General features: G+C 36.8%; 2 protein-coding genes across 2 annotated transcripts in view; one reads left to right on the top strand and one right to left on the bottom strand.

Moving 5' to 3' along the window:
- The window catches only part of snx25 (sorting nexin 25), a 45659-nt gene extending 23913 nt beyond the window's left edge, over window positions 1-21746 (bottom strand). Inside the window, exons 1-5 of the mRNA XM_065242219.2 lie at window positions 20775-21746; window positions 18760-18844; window positions 10257-10473; window positions 8879-9051; window positions 5677-5863 (exon numbers count right to left, since the gene is read on the bottom strand). Of these exons, the coding sequence (XP_065098291.1) occupies window positions 5677-5863; window positions 8879-9051; window positions 10257-10473; window positions 18760-18844; window positions 20775-21080 (968 nt within the window). The 5' untranslated portion in view covers window positions 21081-21746. The remainder of the gene's footprint in view (window positions 1-5676; window positions 5864-8878; window positions 9052-10256; window positions 10474-18759; window positions 18845-20774) is intronic.
- Window positions 1032-1754, top strand: LOC135720798 (uncharacterized; the record flags this gene model as incomplete). Its single annotated transcript, XM_065242919.1, has 1 exon — window positions 1032-1754. A coding segment is annotated over one exon (723 nt), but the record flags the coding sequence as incomplete, so codon positions are not given.
- Window positions 21747-22642: the final 896 nt, after the last annotated feature.

Below are 22642 nucleotides of genomic sequence, written 5' to 3'. Positions count from 1 at the left end.
TACATTGATATTCACACACTGATATTCATGTTTTTAAGTGTTTATTGTCAGAAGTCTATAGGTTGCATCATCGGGCACTGACATTGCATCATCATTGCGCAGTGACATCACATCATCAAGCACTGCACTGCAAAAATTATTTTCAAGAAAAAAATTCTTAGTATTTTTGTCTTGTTTTCAGTAAAAATATCTAAAAATTCTTAAATTAAGATGCTTTTTCTTGATGAGCAAAACGAACCAAGAAAATTAGTCTAGTTTTTAGACCAAAAATATAAAATTTTTGTGATTTTGTGCATAAAACAAGCAAACAAATCTGCCAATGGGGTAAGCTAATCTTTTTTTTTTTTCTTGAATTTAGTGTTTAAGAAAAATGTTCACAAATTTTTGCTTACCCCATTGGCAGATTTTTTTGCTTGTTTTATTCACAAAATCACTTACATTTGATATTTTTGGTCTAAAAACTAGACTTATTTTCTGTGGTCAGTTTTGCTCATCAAGAAAAAGCATCTTAATTTAAGATTTTTTAGATATTTTTACTGAAAACAAGACAAAAATATTAAGAAAATGTTTTCTTGAAAATAAAATGTGTCATTAAATACTCACACTCTGACATCAAATCCTTAACCTCTGACATCGCATCAATCGCGCACCGACCTCACATCATCATTGCGCACAGACCTCGCATCATCATCATCGCGCACCGACCTTGCATCATCATCATCATCGCGCACCGACCTCGCATCATCATCGCGCACCGACCTTGCATCATCATGGCGCACCGACCTCGCATCATTTTCGTGCAACGACATCACCTCTTCGCCCACCGACATCACCTCTTCGCGCACCGACATCACCTCTTCGCGCATCGACATCACCTCTTCGCGCACCGACATCACCTCTTCGCGCACCGACATCACCTCTTCGCGCACTGATATCACCTTTTCGCGTACTGACATCACATCTTCGCGCACTGACATCCCTCTTCGCGCACTGACATCACCTCTTCGCGCACTGACATCACCCATCCGCGCAATGACATCACCTCTTCACGCACTGACATCACCTCTTTAAGCACTGACATCACCTCTTCGCGCACTGACATCACCTCTTCGCGCAATGACATCACCTCTTTAAGCACTGACATCACCTCTTCGCGCACTGACATCACCTCTTCGCGCAATGACATCACCTCTTCGCACAATGACATCACATCTTCAAGCACCAAAATCACATCTTTGCGCACCGTCATCACCTCTTCGTGCACTGACATCACCTCTCTGCGCAATGACATCACCTCTCTGCGCAATGACATCACCTCTTCACGCACTGACATCACCTCTTCACGCACTGACATCACCTCTTCGCGCACTGACATCACCTCTTCGCGCACTGACATCACCTCTTCGCGCACTGACATAACCTCTTCACGCAATGACATCACCTCTTCGCGCAATGACATCACATCTTCAAGCACCGAAATCACATCTTTGCGCACTGACATCACCTCTTCGCGCACTGACATCACCTCTTCGCGCAATGACATCACCTCTTCGCGCAATGACATCACCTCTTCGCGCACTGACATCACCTCTTCGTGCACTGACATCACCTCTTCACGCACTGACATCACCTCTTCGCGTACTGACATCACATCTTCCCGCACCGTCATCACATCTTCGTGTACTGACATCATCATGCTCTATAGCAGCTTTCATTGTCTCTCCAAAGACTTCATGCTAATTCAATTAGCATAAATCTTCATTTTGAAAGCTAAGCTTTTTGAAGCATCTCCATCTCCCACTTCAAAATAACGAGACAAAAGCTCAACTGTTTCTCCTTTCATCATCACCAGCGCAGTAAGAAACCTGGGTGTTTATCTGTGTCACCTAGCAACAATCTCATTACCTGACCTCACATTTCCTCCTGCTGTGAAATGAGATGGGCCAATTATGGATGCACAATTTTCTCCACACAATGCACAACCTTTCTGCTCTCTTCTTTAGTCAGTGCCAGTGTTCGAATTGAAGGGGGTCTGGGGGGGTCCCGGACCTCCTATAAGCCTTAAGGGACCCCCCATAAAGCACAAAAATATAAATTAGGGGGGTCCCCTGGTTTTTATTAAATCTAAAATACTACATAAATTTAAAATCCTCATTTTGCGTGTCACAAAGCGATACTGTCCATTATTTGTCCCAAATTCGCAATAAAATAATTCAAATGACTTCTGTCCGAAATAAAGAAACTCGCAAGTGCGCCTCATGCTGTTTTCTGGAGGAATTGACAGACGAGTTAATGTCTCTATCTGCGTGTGGAGTATTTTTTACCTCAGTTGCAGTAAGAATCTTTAGTAATCTTTAGGTTTAAGGGTTTTTTAAAAAATCTTCTCAAACTATTATTTCATAAGTGTGGCAAAGCTATCCACTCAGACTGAAGGCTGGTCAACCCAGTCACACAAAATATTTTATTAGGAAAGCAGAAGAAATCACGCTTAAATGATAATAAATGATAGTCTCTTTAATACTTAGCCTATCGTTCAACTACGCATCTTTCAGAAATAAATAATTATTTGTAGAAAGTATCTTTTGCATGTGTTTTTTTAAACCTTGGAAAAATGTAACATGCAGGGCCGAAGTGGGACTCATTTTCAGCCCTGGAGTTTCATGTCTTAGACCGGCCCACTTTAGTTCACCACTGACTATATTAAAATAATATAATTAAATCCTCAGTGCACTATTCTTTGCAGCCTTGCAATTAATATATTTTCCAAAAATATAATTTCCAATTCAAATGCAAATAGTCTAAAAACAGCTATGATTTTGCCATAATCATGCAGCCCTACCATAAGGTATTTTAATATTATTCAATTAAACTTATTCAAAAACTGCTAAAAAGGATCAAATGTTTTCCCCTATATTTTTTCCCCTAGCGTTTTGCATGAAATAGATAAAGAATAACTATTAATAGATTAATCATTGTTACATATATAACTTACCGGTAGATATAAAAAATACGACATTTACCTTTTATCAAGTTATCAACTGCTGAAAAGGAACAAATGTTTTCCCCTATATTTTTTCCCCTAGCATTTGCATGAAATAGATGAAGAATAACTATTAATAGATTAATCATTGTTACATATATAACTTACCGGTAGATTTCTTTTACATTTACCTTTTATCAAGGTATCAAGTTGTGCTCAAGTTTATTTTAAATCTAAACGTGCAGCAAGTGCACTCAAATAGACGCGTCCAAAACAAAACTCGTGTTCACAGCGACCGCTTTGAAAAGCAGAAGGCGGCGGCGCGTCATGCGTTGTCCATGCGTTTTAAATGAATATGGACCCTAATTATGATTATGAACGCAAGAATTACTTCGTGGTCGGAAGTTGGGGCACAATCAACTTGGTCATAAAGCGGTGGGGACGTATACCACCCGCAAATTACGCGAATGGGGCTGCTGTGAGTGCTGGGGACAGCAACCTTCAACCTGGTGGCATGATAACTATCTTTAAAATTATGTATCTTTAAAAAGATTAATTATATGTAATTTATACAGTGAAGAAGACAGTGTTATTATTCATTTGATTCTATTTATGTACCTAAATACTACTGTTAGATCTTCCTTTATTTGTAACTTTGTTCTTTTTTTCTATTTTATATGCTCATAATTTCCAGTTTTGCTGATCCGAAAATTATTATATCTATGACTCAAAAAACGCAATGTACTCATCCATTTAACCACTACTATATAGTAAAATTATGTAATTTAAGAATGAGTCCACCCTATTTCACCCCTATTCTGTTTAAAAGTTCTGCCCTTGCCAGTGTTTCACATTAATTTGAGGGGTAAACTTTTTTTTGAGTTTGAGTTAAGGGTAATTTGGGGTTTCTTTGATTAAAACCAGGATCAGATGATTGTTGATCAAGGACGATCATATCTTTCGTTGTGAAATCACAGCGACCCTATAATGAGGGGGGTGGAGCTTGGCCGGGGGGTGGGGCTTAGCTAGGGGACCCCCCAAAAGCTTTGACATAATTCGAACACTGGTCAGTGCTCAAACAAAGACTCTTTAAAGTCAAAGTTTATTTATAAAGCACTTTTTAAAAACAACAAATGTTCATCAAAGTAATGACTAATAAACAATCAATTTTAGACCCTAAGACTTAAGATGTTACAGTGTAACTGCAATTGAAGACAAAACCAAAGAGGCTTATTGTTGTCATGGAAACAGAGGGATCAGGTAGATGGGGAGTTGACAGATAACCATGTTGATTCTTTTATAAAGAGTGACAGCACAGACATCATCAAATTCACCAGCAAGATCACAGAAAACATTTAAATTCCCATCATTAAGTTTAAAACACATCAGCTGAAGAAAGGAAGTCATATACATGTGGAATGGCATGGAAATAAATAAGTTCAATATGATCCAATTTTCATATTTGGAAAAACTATTCCTTTAAGCTATAGCTGTAATGACTGTGAAAAGCTTTACTCTCAAATGGTACATCACATAAACTTCTCCAGGCATAAAACTTTCAGCTGTTTGTTGATACATTTCTCCGAAGAGCTTAAACTACAAATACTAAGAATATAATTTGCTGCTTTGAAGATTAACATTTCAGCTTCTGCGTTTTCTTTTAATCCCACAGCGTTAAAAAATGTAACGTTAAATCCCTCATTTTAAAGAGTTATACCAACAATCATGTCATGACACGTGCGTCCTCACTACGGCACGTGCGTCATTGTTTATGCGTCTCATTTATCATTTACTGATCTAGTTTGCTGACATTTCTCGTCGTGAATGTTGATCTGCATGTAAATCTCTCATTTTAAAGAGCGGAACCATAACTTTTGTTGTGATGACGCGCGCGTCACTACGACACGGCCATTACGGCATTGTTTCGGCTTCTTGTTCACACAGAGGGTTTCCGTTTATCTTACTAGGTCCTCTTTCCGGCAACGATCCCAGAAGATTTACGGGACGTGTTTGCGTTCACACAGACGCTTGTCTGGCAATTTTTTGGGTATTTTCTGGGACCAAAGATCTGTGTGAATGGGTTAGGCGGAGTTCTCCGAGCATTGCTTCTGCATTCATTTCTTTTGTAACCATCTCTTACCAACACCAAAAATATTTAAAGACGTAAATACAGCTACAGTTAAAATGCACTCTGAAGAAACTAGAGTCAGACGTCTACCCATCCATCTCTATCCTTCACGCCTGCAATCAATACTGCTAGAAAGTTTGTCTGAGCCTTCAAATGTCTCATGAGTCACAGATAATACACATCCAGCACTGAGATCCAGAACAAAATAACTCAAATGACAGATTTACCCTTCGACCCAACAGAGTCCGTGAGGCGAACAACAACTAAAGTAATGAAAGTGTATTCATCTAGTTCACCTATTAAAGAGAAAATCTCCAGACACAAAAAAACAGAAATGGCTTTCGGCAGAGCTATTTGGTTCAGATGGCAGCGATGCAGACAGATCTAATGAGTCATACACCACCCTCACACACACAATAACCTATTTATATCACTGTCAAGTCCAATGGAAAGTCACCCTGGACTGATTATCAACATTGCATGCCTGTACGACAGCAGTATGAAGTACGTATAGGGTTTAGATATGTATAATGTGAACTAATGCTGTGTGAGAGCTGGATGTTTGTACCTGAGCTGTTTAAGGAACTGGACATCGGAGCTGCTGCTTATGAGTTTGATGAACTCCTCGTAGGACGGCGCATACGTGTACGCCTTTTTATGATGCTCGTTCAGCTGCTCTCTGTGCTCTAACTGAGCCAACAACATCCGGTTAATGTAGTCTGGATCGCTCAACACATCCACCAAAGGCTTCAGCACTGGAGACAGACAGACAGAGAGACATTTATCACACAAAAACCATGTATCCTATTACGATGGATACTTATGATCTTTCTGAAGTATATTTCTCTTTATTTTTTGTAACCATTTATTTGATTTCTATTATTATTTAATACCATTCTCTTTCTCTCACTTGTCCAGTATATATGTTGCCTATACAGACAGAAGTAGATTTAGATCAACTGTAAAGAAGAAGCATTCACATTATAACGATAACTTTAAAAAATATTGTTTTACAAATAGTTTTACATTAAAGAGAATAGCGGAGTTCACACCAAAACTATAACAATGAAGATCAAATAAACAATATTGTTGGGATACCGAGCCCCTAAGGTGACATTGCAGTATATTCGAGCACGCGATAGTTTCACATGCGCACGCGAAACTGAACTTTATTTAATTTTTGCTCCATGTCCGAAATGCAGCGTGTTAAAGACCTCTGCTGGTTACCCACTGTGTAAATGCAACAAGAACAGCGTATTTACATATTCATGGCATGTAAACAAAAGCAAAAGTTTTTATTACAAGAAATATGCAATATTAGTCAATGCCATTAAAGCAAGTGATTAGCATATTAGCACAGCATAAAGTGAATTAGCATAAAGTTATTGTTACAGTTCACATTATAGTTATATGCTCACCCCTAGCTTTTGAAACGCAAAGAGAAACTACGGTAGCTGCAACATGACAAAGATGTCATTGTCGAAGACAACTTTATTAAAAAAGCTTCTGTAGAACCATGGCACAAAATGGCAACTTCAATGTAAGGGGACACTTGCTGTATGTAGCTAAAAACCGCTCATTATAAGATAATAAAAACATAACGACTCATTATGCAAGGTCTTTGTATACACGCCTGATAATATAGTTATGTATTATATTATATTATATTATATGACACGTTGGACATAGTACATAATACACAGGACAAATGCATCGTTTTTGCCACATTCTGATAATGATATTAAACCAGTTAGTAATAAGAGAAAATCCTATACATGGTAGAAGATGATGATTTAGATTTTTCTGCAATCTGTTATCTAATTGTTTACCCCGTCAACTTTACCGAAAATAAAACAATAATTCTAATTGTGTTAAATATTTTTGAGTGATTTTTTTTATAAACAAATAAGGGCCAATTACTGTAGTATTACAAATAATATTTTTACAGTAATTTCATGACTTTTTCCATTAACTAAAATGTATTGTTTAGTAAGGGACTAAATATCTTAATATGAAATGATATTTTATAATCATCATGCAGTAAAGACACTGGCTGTGATTTGCGCGTACATTCTCTACTTGCAGGTAATCAATAAAAAGAGCTTAAATAAAAGTTGAAATAATATGCATTTCTAACAATGTATGGTCTCTTTAATACAACAAACATAAAATAAATGAAAGATCTCAGCTTTTCATTTAGGAAATTGTGACGTTGCAGGAGTGTAATACACACAATGCACAAACATGAATGTATGAATTTCAATGCATTAGAGAAGACAACATAATGATGTTTGAAACCCTGTTATTTCCTGCAATGATCCATCAGAGGCTCTTCTTTATATTGGTCTCTTTCAAGCAGTCTGACTGTCTCTCAAGATTCAGAATTCAAATATCTTTATAGGCTTGGTAAAAGGTATGAAAGAAAGTCTGTGTCTGCCTATCCCTATGAGGTTATTCGCTCTCTCCCTCTCTGAACAGTCAATCATTTCTAATCAAATTACCAAGATTAAATACACGCAACTGAGACATTCAAGTTCAAGCCAAAAATAAGTTTTCCCCAAAATCTAATTTTCATTTATGACACGGGTGTAATCTCAATGAATCAAAGCTTTGTTCTTGTGGCACAAATGCAATATGAGGAGAAATAGGTCCATGATTAGGACTTTAGTGCCGAAAATCTAATTTTGATTCAGGAAAGCATCAAAAACTTTAATGTAAAAAAATCAACTTTATTGAAATACACTGTTCATTAAACCACTTAAAACAATAAAGCCAATTTAGAGTCAACTTATTAAAAGTTGTATAATTTCTAAAGCTCTTTCATAGGAGAGGCGTTACTTGGTAACAATATTGAGAAAGAATCAATTAGCTGCATACATGTTTGTCACCTGATTGTGTGTTTTTGTTGTAGAAGAATTGATTACCAAAACATACTGTGGCAGAGGTAATTACATGTTCTCCAAAGAGAACTGACAGTAGAAGGGGCGGAGTTAACGGATGCTCCCGCCCAAGCCGTCTAAATGACATCATCTGTGAATGATCGCCAAGAGGGGGATTTTGATTGAAGTTTATGAGGGCACATGAATAAAAAAAATTATAATAATGACTGACAAGGATCAATAGTTTTTTTAATAAACACTGCAATATTAAATAAAAAAATTAAATAAGAATTGTCAGTTTTGATTTGATTGAAACTTTAATGGTATATCATATCAATGGACAGAACTGTATAGACTGTTATTTCTAAATCCATCAATGTAGTTTACCAGTTAAAACTTGCAGAAGTTTATGTGATAGGATCAATATGAGCCGAAAGGAACACAGACAGATCTAAACATAAATCAGTGGCCTGAGATGTAATCAACTCAATGATGCCTTCTGATCTGGAATCAGTCAAGTAGGCGAGTGCCTGATTCGAAAAATGATTGGTCTGTCTACAGCTAAGAGTAATGTGACCTGTAGAGATTCAAAACCAGAACAGGAAACATCTGAGAAAACCACAAAAAAGATTTCACATAGTCTGAATACAATGTAAGGGATGTAATCCTATCCAATAATCTCATGTACTGTGACATATTCTAGTTTATAAGGAGTCCTAGGTGGTTGGAGACTCAAAAGAGGTCAAAAGTCTATAAAGTTTGTCGACAGTTTTATCGTTCACTACGTCAAACGTTTTTTTTGCCTTGCAAATTAATGTCACGTCCAGAATCTGCATTATTTGAGTTAGTTTAAGTTTAATACTGTGGGTTAGTTAAGAACTTCCAGGTCACCTTTAGTAGCAACGACCTCGACCAGCAATAGGCGCAGACTGCGAGATCGAGCGTCCCGCGCGGGCAGCAGACGCAGCATCAGCAGACGAGCGCAGCAGCGGAGAAAACGCAGCTCATCATCGGGACTGTGCAGACAGGGATGCAACGAAAAGGGTCGAGGGATCTCCTCCAGCCTGCAGAAAGAGACAGAAAGGATGATGTGGAGGAAGACATGAAGATGAAGAGTCAGATAATGAGCTCCACACATTGATCGCTGAGAACACACAGATGAAGACATGACAGGCAGAGATGCTCATTACAGCCTCCACATCCATCAGCAAACAAACTCCATTACCGTTCTACTCAAAAACATCCCAGCATGCATCTCATGAAATTGGCTGAGAGAGATTTGCAGAGCTGTAATATTGGCACAGTGGCTACTTTGAAGAAGGAAAATGGAAGATAGTTTAGATCTTTATGTGTATTTGATAACTGCCATAAATCCATTTTCATATATTTGATAACTTTATTGTTTTTACAATAGTATAAATTAGTAGATGTGTCCTGACTTGTAGTTATGGTACAATTAAATTGCATTTAAAAACAATGTTATATCAGCTAGTGATCTCCAAAATATTAAGGAACAGTTCATTACGATTCTATACAAATTTGATTTTCTAAAATTTGATCGTGATTTTTGCCCATACATCAAAGACATTTTGTTTCGATATGATACGCTTAATTTGATGATATTTTTATATTACATGCCTAGTTAAGCAGTTATATTTTTACTTACAAATGCAACCAAATATATAACACATGAACATTTTATTAAACTCTTTGAAAATGGCACAACAAAATTCTCTCCCAACTGGAACATTTACGACATTAAACTAACAAAATTTTTTTTTTTAAATAAAGATAAATAATTAAGGTGTCACATCAAAATGTCACATAAAATCAAGCTTATGTTATAATGGCAACAGTCAAAGTCTTTCAGTATTTTGTGCCAAAATGTGCAATAGTGGCAATCACAGAGGTAGTTTTAGAAAAAATGTAATTACATTGAAAAATAAATTAATATAAAAAATAAAACTGTTAAACTTAAGCATTTGATCTAATCTAAGAGTCAAAAAAGTGCTGCATTGGTCATTTTTGAGAGATTTTTCCTGATGAAAATAAACAAAAATGTGCGCTTTGGTAGATGGACGTTACGTCAAGGAATGAGGATGAGGAGAGAGTCAAAATAAAGGCACCCTAATTCAATTTTTTACATGTGGCATTGATGCATCAGATCGTTAGAAATAAAATCAATGTATCGCTCCAAATCGATGTATTGTTACACCCCTACTAAATATCATGCATTGTCCAATTAAATGTGTGGTATGTGGCATCTCACCTTGTGTTAGCAGCTTTGAGGTCACAGAAATGCGTGTGGAGGGTCTTGACCGTTTCGTTACAGACTAAGTTGACCACATCCACCTCAGACAAACGCATTCGCAGCAGTTTGGTCATTTCCCAGAAGTCCTCTGACAACATCTGGTACAGGTGACCCTCATCTCGACTCAATGGGACATACCATGACAGAATATAGTCCCTGTAGCTGTAATCAAACACTGCGGAGAGAAAGAGCGAGATGTAGTTTTTCAGATATAACATTACTTTTAGATTTTGTTGCTTGGATTAAGTTACTAAATAAAGTAAATTGTAACTGTAACAGAATACATTTTAAAAGTAACCCGCCCAAGTCTGAATGTCCTGATCAATGTCCAGATACATTACAAACAACACACGCATAGGTGACAGATGTCAGCCAGGAATTTAATGTCAATGTCTGTGAATTAAACTACTGCAACGATTCAACAGATTCCTCCATCCACACGTCAAACACAAATACACCCACCCACATCCTGAAGCTGAAGCGTCTGCAGCGACTCCTGCATCAGTTTCCAAAACCACACTTCACAAGCATTTTCCACCAGACTAAGGCAAAACTATTTATAGCATCTGTGACCTCATAAAATGTGCTGACTTTCCCCAGCTGAGCATCAGGAAGAGCGGCAAGCCACCATCTCTCCACTGCTCTTCCTCTTTTTACATCACAACACAAAACAAGCCAGACTGAAACCTTTCCTGCCCGAGTCGCACGAGAGCATCATGTTGTTAAAAAATCTTTTTTTTCTTAAACTAGGGATGCTCATTTCAGTTCATTTTCCCTATCGACAACCCCAGCTTATTAACCAAACATTAACCGATAACTGATAAGATTTTAATTTTAAATTGGAATTGAGAAAAAATACGGTTGTGGCGTTGTCTGTGACCCGGTAAAACACACAAACATTTTATTTAATTTGAACGTGCAACAACAGAACTAGGATTCATACATATTCAATTTCATAAACAAAAGAGTATTTCATAAAAGATCCTGCAATAATATTGGGGGAAGTTTCTAGGAAGCAACTGTTGCTTACAGGCCACAAACAAAGAAGCCTGCTTTCATGTAGACACGTGAGTCAGGCACTTTTAAATTGCATCTCGCTGTTACTTTTGAACCTTGTATAATAAATGAAATGAAAGTAAGTTTATTGGGTTTTTTCATCCAGCCGGTAAAAATGGTCCAATCACTTTGAAAATTAAAAGCACACAATCTGTACATTTTGAGACTTCATTCCTGCCCACCACTGCGGGACAAATAATGCACCCCATTTTAATAAGGTAGGTAAGAGATGTGTTTAAATCCCCACAGCTAACACCTCTAACTAAAATAATAAAACATTTAATTTGGTGAGCTAAAAACACAGTAGGGAGAGTCAGTATGATTAGTGAGAGATTAGCATTACAACCGGCTCACAATTGTAAAATTAATGAAAGGCAACACAGGTGGGCAAGTAGAGAAAAGAGATGTTTTATTTAACAAAAATATCCAACCAATCAGCAGTCAGTATATGAACGTTAGTGGTGAATAATGCGTGGAAGACGACTGAAAGCTCAAGGTCTGCATGGATGTTAACAGAAAAACAAAAGTCAAAAAAGCAGAGGACATGGCAACACCATCCAGCGCACAGCACCTTTCGTCAGTTCACGCTCTATCTCTGGATAAATGTACAAAGTTGAGTTGGATAAAGTTGTTCTTAAGAAGTTTTTTAGATATAGGCAATAAAAACACAATTTTTAAAAGTCACAATGCTATTTTATTGCTTTATGTAGCCTCTTGTTATGAAAGTAGACATGAATGTTGCAGAATGTACAGCGCGTGACCCCATTACCCCATTTAATAAGTATGTTTCTGCGACCAGAATTATGTGAAATGTAAACAAGAGGTAAATATAAGACATGAACTTGAGCACACTTGATCTGCGCATGTGCACAAGATATCTTTGCATCCGATTGAGAAAATACTACGATTCACGCCTTTACATGTGTACTTTACTCCTGATGATCGATTCTCAGACTGGACTACACCACCACTTTCAATATGATCAAAATTTGCATCCGATCAACCTCAATTGTATTGATTAAGGTGTTTGCGTGAAGGCTTTTCAATACGATTAAGCCACCGATACAATTACAAACCGATTATTTGGTTGCATGTAAACATAGCTTTTATAACACTCCTCTACCAATCCACAACGCTGAAGTTCTTTTAGGACCAATAATAAGCCTCAGGTGGAAAAACCACACCCCCACAAACGTCATTCCTACAAACTAAACTTGGCTGTCTGTATTGTGATGTATTTCAAAATATTAATGGATTATTAAAGGCAAACAGTGGGCGTAGCATGTGTTTTCCATGTGAATTGTTTGGATATAGAAAAGTTGTCATTTCATTTAGAAGACCCAGCGGGCCGAGGGGCGGGGCTAACGGATGCTCTGCCCAAGATCTGATTAAAGTTTTTGAGGCCACATGAATAAAAAAATTAATAAATAAATAATAACCTACATGAATAAATTGTTTGTAATGAACACTGCAATATTCAATTAAAAACAAAAGAATTGTCAGTTGTGATTTCATGGGGACTTTAAACTAAAGTATTGTGTTAGCTGTGCAAAAAGTCATGGGTTCGAACCTTTGTATCACACATGCAGATAAAAATGTATACCTTGAAATGCAATGAAAGTCGCATTGGATAAAAGCGTCTGCCAAATGCATAAATAAAAACATTAAAACTACATGAGAGAAATTGTGTTTTGAATTATTTAACACTTTGTGAAAGCCCAGACCATAATACATCTCTCGAATTTCCTGTTTTATTTATTTTTCTTCTTTAGATCGGTTAATCAGATTCTCACAGCATGCAGAAGTCAGATTGAATGTTAAGTGACAACACTTTCCATTACTCAGGGTGTCTGATGTTGTGTTAATGGGCTTTTATCATTGGTGCATTAAAAATACCCAGCAGGAGTTCTGATAACAACTCACTCAGTTTGTGACCGTTGTATTCAAAAGCGTTTCTATTTTCCCATCATGACCAAAACAAGCTTATGACTGTGCGTTAAGTTTCATTTCTAAAAAAGCAAACTGCCATCCAACATTGACATTTTCTGCATTATACATTTGCGCACAATATGCAAATATTTTGTATGCATCAAATGCAAACATACAGAGCATACACAGCACAGTACAGAGTACAAAGTTTTCTTATTCAAACACAGCCCTGAAATGTAAACACTCACGTCTTCTCTATAATGTGGAGTCAGTTTGGCCTATCATTTACATTTAGTCATATCAGACTGATCTATAGGAACTATGCATCATGCAAAAGCAATTTGCTCTCTCTGTCTGTAAAACCTGATCCTAAGTCAGTAATGTGGTTAAGTGGCTAATGGTTCAGGTGCTTTGCTAGGGCGGATGAGATAGAAATGCGACCAGAAGTCTAGATCAATCTGGAGGATGTACTTTCTAAAGAAACCATCACTATCGCTAAGCCACAACTACAAACCAGAACATCAGGAGGAAGCTAAGCACGACGATAATCTTTTCTGGCTTGGGCAAGCGATGTTAACGCTTTCATTTTCTTAAAGAAAATCTAGTAATGCTAATGTAGTGGTAAACCATTGCGTTAGTAGCACAAAAAGTCATGGGTTCACTAGGGCTGCCTAGTCGCGACTTATCGTTTCGTTTGCAGAATAAAAGTTTTTTGTTTACATAATATATATGTGGGTGTACTGTGTCTAATAATTAAGTATATATATAAATACACACACACACACACACACAAACATATGTATAATTTTAAAAATGAAAATCTATTTATATCATAAATATTTGTGTTTATATATAATATATAATAAACATGTATATACCCATGCAAATATTTCTTAAATGTATATATGCATGCATGCAGTACACCTATATATATTATGTTAACAAATACTTTTATTCTGTAAACAATGAGTCACGACTAATAATTAAGTTGAACACAAGGAACATGCATACTGACAAAAAAATGTAGATCTTGTAATATGTCCCTTTGGATAAGTGTCTGCCAAAATTTTGATAAAAAGGCCGGAAACCTTGCAAACCCATCATCTCCACCCAAAGCCATTCATACAAACTTGTTAAATTTGTGGCTAGCAGAATACATTGTGTGTGTTGTAGAGAAACATGCATGTGTTTTGTATAAATGACCCTCTGTTACTAGAACCCGGGTGGACCCATTGCTCAACAGTCATCTGTGTTAGCTTTGTATTGGTAACAGGGTCTCTAGTGTACTGAACGCTAAGGGGATAAAACCGTGTAAGCATGCTCATTATTATAATCACAGATCTTATTCTCTACTGCACAATTCGGTTGAAGCATTACAGAATAACATGCACATTATTTGAATACATGTTCATGTTATTAGCTGCTTTAAAACAACTCATGTGACTAGGAGCCAATAGAAACCAGTTTAAAGAGCGTGCAAATTTGATACCTTTTATCTCTCCCATGTATGACATCATCCTGTGTGATTCAACCGATATGAAGCAGTTGTGTTATCTGTGCTACACAATCAACTATTGTTATCATAAGCTCAGCACGAAAACAGAAGATGCTAAGAGATCTGTTGCGCTTTTAATTTCCTGGACATGCAGCGGCACAAAAAAGGCCTTGGCACTAACTGGTTAAATGTAATTCCAGAAAGTCTTGTTGTAAAGTGAAGTTCTGAGAAAAGCTTTAGTGGTATTCAGTGTGGTGTAATTTTCTGAATACTTTCTGTAGGACTTTACCCATAATGCTGTTCTCTGATCTGCTCCTGGAATCTAAAGCGCTGAGAGAAATCCAGTGAGATTCTGAGCACAGGAACACAGACTCTTGTGACTGTCAGAGCTTAAATGTGAATTAACTCCAGGGCTGCTCTCAGAGTAGATCATTAAAAGAGTTAACTCACTATCAAATGTGCATTTAGTCACCCTCGTTTCTCTTCAAACCTGCACGAGGTTTTTTTCTCTTGAAATAAAAGAAGGAATTTAAGACGGATCTTCCATACACTGAAAACACAAACAAAAAGCCCCCTAAAAACAGTTGATGAGTCACCTTCCATTACGGAAATTACCATGGGTTCCCTACTGAAAAAAAAAACAGCCGGCTGGTTTAAGCTGGTTTTAGCTTGTGTAGGAGGCTGGTTTTTGATGATCAGGCTGGGAGGACTAGCTTAAACCAGCTAAAACCATTTTAGCTAAGCTGGTTTAAGCTGGTGGGTCAGCTGGTCTTCCAGCCTGACCAGCTAAAAAGTGTCCAAAACCCCTCTTAATCCAGCCTGCTAAACCATCTGAACTAGCTAAAATCAGGCTTGGAGACCAGGTTTTTTCAGTAAGGTTTTACTTCAAATAAAAAAAAAAAAATTTGTTACTATAGGTTATAGTCACAAGAAATCACTACAGTAACCATAGTTTAACCACAGTTTTGAAGTAAATGGTAATGAATAAATACACCAAAATCATGGTAACTACACTTTTACTTTAATAAAATCATGGTTAATTTTCATGAGGTAAACTTATTAGGGCTGGGAAAAGATTAATCGCGATAAATCTTTAATTTTTTTGCATAGTATATGCGTGTGTGTGTGTGCTGTGTGTAATTATTATGCATATATAAATACACACACATTCATGTATGTATTTAAGAAACATTTACATGTGTATATATATTTATATATGTTTTTAAATATTCTATATTATATTTATTATATAAATAAAAAAAAAATTAAATCTCAAATGACTATATGTATGTGTGTGCGGTTAAATATACATAATAATTATACTCAGTACACACACACGCAAAAAATCTCTTTTATTTTAAATGCGATTAATCACGATTAATCTTTTCCTAGCACTAAAACTTATATCATATGATACAAGAACCAATGATGAGTATCATCTTCATGTCATAAGTGGTAGTACACATGATGCATATTATAAGACAATAAGACTTGAAGGAAGATTTCTAATAGTCTTATTTCTTCATTTTGTGATGCACAGAAAACAGCAATGTAGGTTTAGAAAGACGCGAGGGTGAATTAATGATGATTAAAACTTCTGAATGAATCATTTGAAAAACATTTAAATAGGTGAAGGATTTTTGACATGGATACTTCCTAAAAATAATACTGTATTGTAATGGTCGTGACCGCTGTAATGCATTTACGGTAAATAGGGGTACTCCCATATGCATTTACGGTAATCCAATTATATAGGGGGATTACGGTAGTAAGCATGGAGTGTTTTTTTATGAATGGAGTTGTAATGGCGGTGTGCACGCGAGTAAACAACGCCGAGTAGACAACGCCGTTTGGTGGCTGTGTTCTTCCTTATTTAAGGTAGAGTGAATTTTAATATGTAAGGTAATGTTTTTTTAAATGCATGACATGTGGTGTAATTGCGTATATTTGGATATGTCATGCAGGCAATGATGAAGGGTTGTACCTGTGCGATGAGACATTTGTTGTAGCTGCTGCCAGGTATGTGATGTGTAGCTATAGTGCATTGTTACGATGTTTTGTAAATGTTTTTGTGCTTTGATGTATTTAAATGTATTGTAGTGTATTCGGTATTTAAGTAATGCATGTATTTAAATGTATTGTAGTGTATTTGATATTTGGGTAATGCATGTATTTATGGATGATGTGTTTTTATTGTTAAATGTTGGGTGTAAGATTAATGGTGATTTCTGGCTGTGTTTTAGGAGCTGGCCTATGTCACTGTTTTGATGCTTTAGATATAATATATAAACCCAATGTGTTTCTAAATCCACTTGTGAGGTACTTAAAAGTGTTTGCCCATTGTAATATACCCACATGCACTTGCTACCAAAGAAGCCTATTTATGTGTTATTTTATTATGGTTGGATTGTGAATAAATAACTATGAAAAAGATGATTATGGGACTGAGGAGTTTGTTTGTTTATGCTATGTAGGCTTTACAGTATCATTTTTAAATGTTAATTCAAGTCAAGTATCAACACATGCTGCATCCAAGGTTTCCTGACTATCTGTGGCAGACGGTCTTTTTCGAGGGTGCACAATGCGAAGCTCGTCAAAACATGTATTTATCCCGTCATGCGTGTGGCTCATCATGTCAAAATATGTGCATCACGCGTCATGTCAAACAACAACACTCATTTCTTGCTAGAAATGCAATCAAATGGTATTCCTACTGAAAAATACAGCTAAGACCAGCATAAGCTTTAGCCAGATGGTTTTAGCTGGTTTTGATGGAGTAGCAAGTTGGTCTGTGTTTTGGTCACTTTTTTAAGCTGGTCTATCTGTGTTTTGGTCACCTTTTAAGCTGGTCTAGATGGACTTAGCTCGTCAGGCTGGAAGACCAGATGATCCACCAGCTTGACCAGCTTTGCCAGGCTGGGAGGACCAGCTTAAGCCAGCTACTGCCAACTTAAACCAGCTTATACTGGTCTTAGCTGGATTTTTCAGTAGGAATTGGAAGTAAATTTATACAAAACCAGTTTCCACCATTTTATTTTATTGAGCTCAATCCTCAACCAATCACCTTCCTCATGCACACAAACAGCATTGTGGGAATGCAGTGAATGATACATCTACGCTGCCTTCAAAAATCAACCTGATAAAGGTATCTGAGGAGACATAAAGCAAACATTGGATTCGGACATGCTTTGAGGCCTTCCTGCCTTGCAATGCATCATCTGATGGCAACATTTTATAGCTTCCAGATGCAGCCATAGACTCTGTGACTTAGAAACAACTGCTAGATAAAATATGTATGTGCCTTTGACAAAATAAATGGTTATGAAGACTCCTGTTGGTCAACAAATGGAACAGGGTTCCAACAACAGGTTAAATTCCCCTCCACCCCCCAAAAAACACAACATAATCAAATGTATCTGCTGAATGCACCGCAAGTCATTTTGGATAAAAATAGCAAGGTAATTTCACAACAGACCAAGACAGCTGCCGATTTCATCATCAAAGACAACAAAACTCTTTCGTGTTTCTCAGTCATTGCAACAGACTGGATGACTTCTTGAAGCATTCTCTCTTTCTCTTTCTCTTTCTCTTTCTTTCTCTCTCTCACTACCCATTAAACTGATTGCATTGAATAAAAGATTACAGCATGAAATTTGCTCATTTATTTTCTTGTCTTTTGAGAGAGCTGCAGCTACAGATGGCAAATCAGTAAGACAGTCTGGCTTGTGACAAACCATTTTCCATTATAATGATCCAACGCAGAGATTTGAGTAAATCACTGATCAAACAAGGACTAGTTATGAGTCAGACCATCTAAACCTAGAGGGTGCCAATTTAATCACATAACAATTTCCTGTTTACATACTGAAGTCACAGGCGAATGTGCATTATTCACAACAACAAGGAAGAAAATAAAACGGTTCAATCAACTTAAGATTGTGGATTGCCATGATTCCTACTGGCGTGAACCTTCTTACTCACCTTCTTTAAGAGCTTTATCCACATTGAGAGACACCACGACCCTCCTGGTCTGAGAAAAATCCAGCAAAGGCCCACAGAACCGGCCCTATCCATCACACAGGAAGATGGTTAAGTATTATACAATAAGCTACTCATGCACACAATATTGATCATGAAGAAAACCTCATTTTAAAACCCGGCATAGACATTTTAATATCAACGGCAAAGGTTTAAAAATCAGAAATTAAAAAACGAAATATACATTCATAATGCAAAAGCAGCACTTTTATGTGGATAAATGAGGTTTAAGTCTGACTGATCTGTAAACTAGGGATGCATAACGATTCATCGCGATTAATCTATAGCAGAATAAAAGTTTTTGTTTACATCATATATATGTGTGAACTGTGTATAATAATTATGTATATAAAAAATATGCACACATGCATGTATAATTTCAAGAAAAAATAGATATTAATATAATAATATATTATAATACTATAAATTATACATAAATATACAAATGTATATACATGAAAACATTCCTTAAATATAAACATGCGTATGCATTTATCTATACAAATTATTATACACAGTTCACTCATATATATGATGTAAACAAAATCTTTTATTCTGCTATAGATTAATCGCGATTAATCGTTACGCATCCCTACTGTAAACTATTTTTTATACAAAGTCCAGTGTTTGTGACTTCTGTCAAGGTCATGTTTGTCCAATATATATAATTAATAAGAATGTATTGTTCATGAAAGAAAACAAAGCTCATTTCATAACTTCTCATTATTATTACTGTAATAAAGTCGGCTTGAAACGAAAGTAGTGATTGTCTTATTTTCCCCGTTGTGAAACAGCTTTTGAAATAATAAAGATGGGGCTAGACTTGAATTTGTCTACCGAGAATAGATTCAATCGTTGGAAGTTTGTTCATGCAATTGCTAATCGCTGCAATCTTTTCCCGGACCCCGCCCACCCACCATACCATATGAACACAAGTAAAAAGACTCACAGATAAATCCTTTGTAAAAAAAAAATACTACAATATTCTGAAATAAAAATAGAGTTTTTAATTTTAATTTCATTGTGACTTCAAATTAAAAGGTATCAAATATTATTTATGTTACTGCATTAAATATTTTCTCAAATAAAGAAACATTAAAGTGGACATATCATCCAAATCTGACTTTTTCCATGTTTAAGTGCTATAATTGGGTCCCCAGTGTTTGAATCAACCTAGAAAATGTGAAAAAGATCAACAAAGTAACTTAGTTTTGGTAAACTTTTCTCTGCAAACATGAAAAAATAGCTCATTGAAATTTGGCTCCCCTTGTGATGTCAGAAGGGCATCTTATTACAATAATACCGCCCCTTAATCTGCACTATCCAACCACAGCACTGTCATTTAGTGCAGAGATTAACTCAATTGCATATTAAAGGACACACCCAAAACCGGCACATTTTTGCTCACACCTACAAAATGGCAATTTTAACATCTTATGATAAATTATCTGTGCGGTATTTTGAGATAGAACTTCACATACGTACTCTAGGGACACTAAAGATTTATTTTTATGTCCACTTCAATCTAAAACACTTAACTGCAATACTATAACATGGTATCATATTAAAATAAGAATAAAAAAGAAATAACCATTAAGAATAAACTAAGATGAATATATAATAAACATACAAATTATTGTCATTAGGTCAATATTTAGGTGCTTAATGGCTAAGAAATTACTTTAATGGTCCTAAAGGGAAATTGTGTATTTTTTTCACTGTAACTGGTCGTCACATCTATAATTCCTCTTTTACAGTTCACGTAAAACCTCTGTCTGTCTATCCATCCATCCGTTCATCAATCTATGCGCCTGGCTGCTGAATCCATCATTTGTCTTCTTTTGAAGTGCACTGCGTGTTTGAAGTGTCTATCCATCATATTTATAAAACTAAAACATGCAATCACATAGATCAGAAGAGAGTCTGTGTGTGTTTGTGTAGTAGACATTAACACTTACCATTAACTTCTCAAATAACTCCAGCAGCTGTACTGACTGTCTTTTAGCCGTGTCAAATCTGCTGATTTTGGGGGGACTTTTCCTCACCAGCAGCACAAAGCTCCCCAGGAGAAAACAGAACAACGCGAAGGACACATAAATAAAGAGTTTGAGGAAAAACGAGGTGAGAGTGAGACCCCCAGAGCCGAGCTGAAAGGCGAGCACCGCCGCCGCGATGCCCACAACCAGAGAGGGGTAAACGGCGCTGGGCATGAGGACACCCAACCGGCTGCTGATGCTGCTGTTTCGGCCATCAGGAGGATGCATGATGCTGCTGCTGAAAATGACATTTCCTCACATGTGCATCATCACAACAACAGAGGTGAGACTGCATGCCCATTGAGTCCAAAGGCCAGACTTCACTCATCACAATGTGTGCATCAAATCCAGAGGGACACACATAAAACACACATGCATCTGTGCACTAGACGGTGCATTTGGAATGAGACGTATAATCCAGTATCGACACAAATGCATGTGCACTTTGGCGGGTACGAATGATACAATGTTTCATCCGACGGATTGCATTTGGAACATCTGTTACATTTGTTGCAAGTGATACTAGTCAGCAGAGAGGATCATCGGTGAATAACCTAGTTGGCTGTAGGGCAGCTTAGAGGGCTGCTAATTCAAATCCTCCAAATAAAAGCATAAGCATTCAAGTGCAATCAAGGGGACGGAATCAAGTTATGGAAAACAACTCTGATACCGTACATAAAAGCGGCAGGAAAATAGCGCCCGATAACAACAACAGCGCGATATCGCGCGATGACTCCAACTTTCCAAACCTCGAATACAAAACAGCGCGATAAGGTCCCGATACGATCACTGAACACTGCAAATCGCGGCTGATCCAAAATGTATCAAAATAAGAGTTTTTCACAATCCGTCAGGGTCGTGTTGACAGGCGCGATCGCCTCCGCTGCTTCTCTGAATGCAAATTTGCTAGTCCTACTATGGCGATGGCACGGCTCGTGAATATTAAAAGCGTAGTGTTGACGGTGGCACGTTCTTCTTCTTCTTCTTCTTCTTCGATGAGTTTTATTGGCAGTTTGCAATCAATGTGCATTACCGCCATCTACTGGACTGAGGTGTGATCACATTGGGATGGAATAAAAATACTTATATAAAAAAAAAAAAATAATAAAAAAAATAAAAAAAATAAAATAAAAAACAAACTAAAGGATGAAAACTAAATTCTACTTGCTAATTGGGTTTCTTTAAGGAAAGCTATAACCGCCCTAACTGAGGACTGTGTACTGGTTACACTCAATAAGTTTTCCATTGTTAAGTCTTTATTTACCGCTTTCTTCATGTTTTCCCTTTCCCTGGTGTATTGTGTGCATTCTAGAAGTATGTGTTTTACATTTTCTGTTACTCCACAATTTGTGCATATTCCAGTCTGATGTTTTCCTATAATATGTAATCCACTATTTAAACTTGTATGTCCCATCCTCAGTCTTGAAAACCATGTTTCCTCCTGTCTTTCCAATCCACTAATTTTACTAGTTGTAACCTCTTTGTGTATGTTATACAAGTGTCTACCTTTTCCCTCCTTATCCCATCTCTCCTGCCATATTCTGTTAATTTTGTCCTTAATAATACTTTTAATTTCTGATCTGCTTAACGTGATATTTATTTCAACCAGTTCTGATGTAACAGCTTCCTTGGCCAGCATGTCTGCCTTCTCGTTCCCCTCCACTCCCCTATGTGCAGGAACCCATATAAATTCTACTCTTGTGCTCTGTTGATTTATTTTAAAAATGAGTTGATTAATTTCATCTAATAGATCCTGTCTACATGTAGACTTTCCACTCTGAATGCATGCT

This window comes from Paramisgurnus dabryanus, chromosome 16 (assembly GCF_030506205.2).
Source record: "Paramisgurnus dabryanus chromosome 16, PD_genome_1.1, whole genome shotgun sequence".
NCBI classification, from domain to species: Eukaryota; Metazoa; Chordata; class Actinopteri; order Cypriniformes; family Cobitidae; genus Paramisgurnus; species Paramisgurnus dabryanus.
The sequence above is the reverse complement of the archived record's forward strand: the minus strand, read 5'-3'. Positions and strand labels throughout refer to the sequence as shown.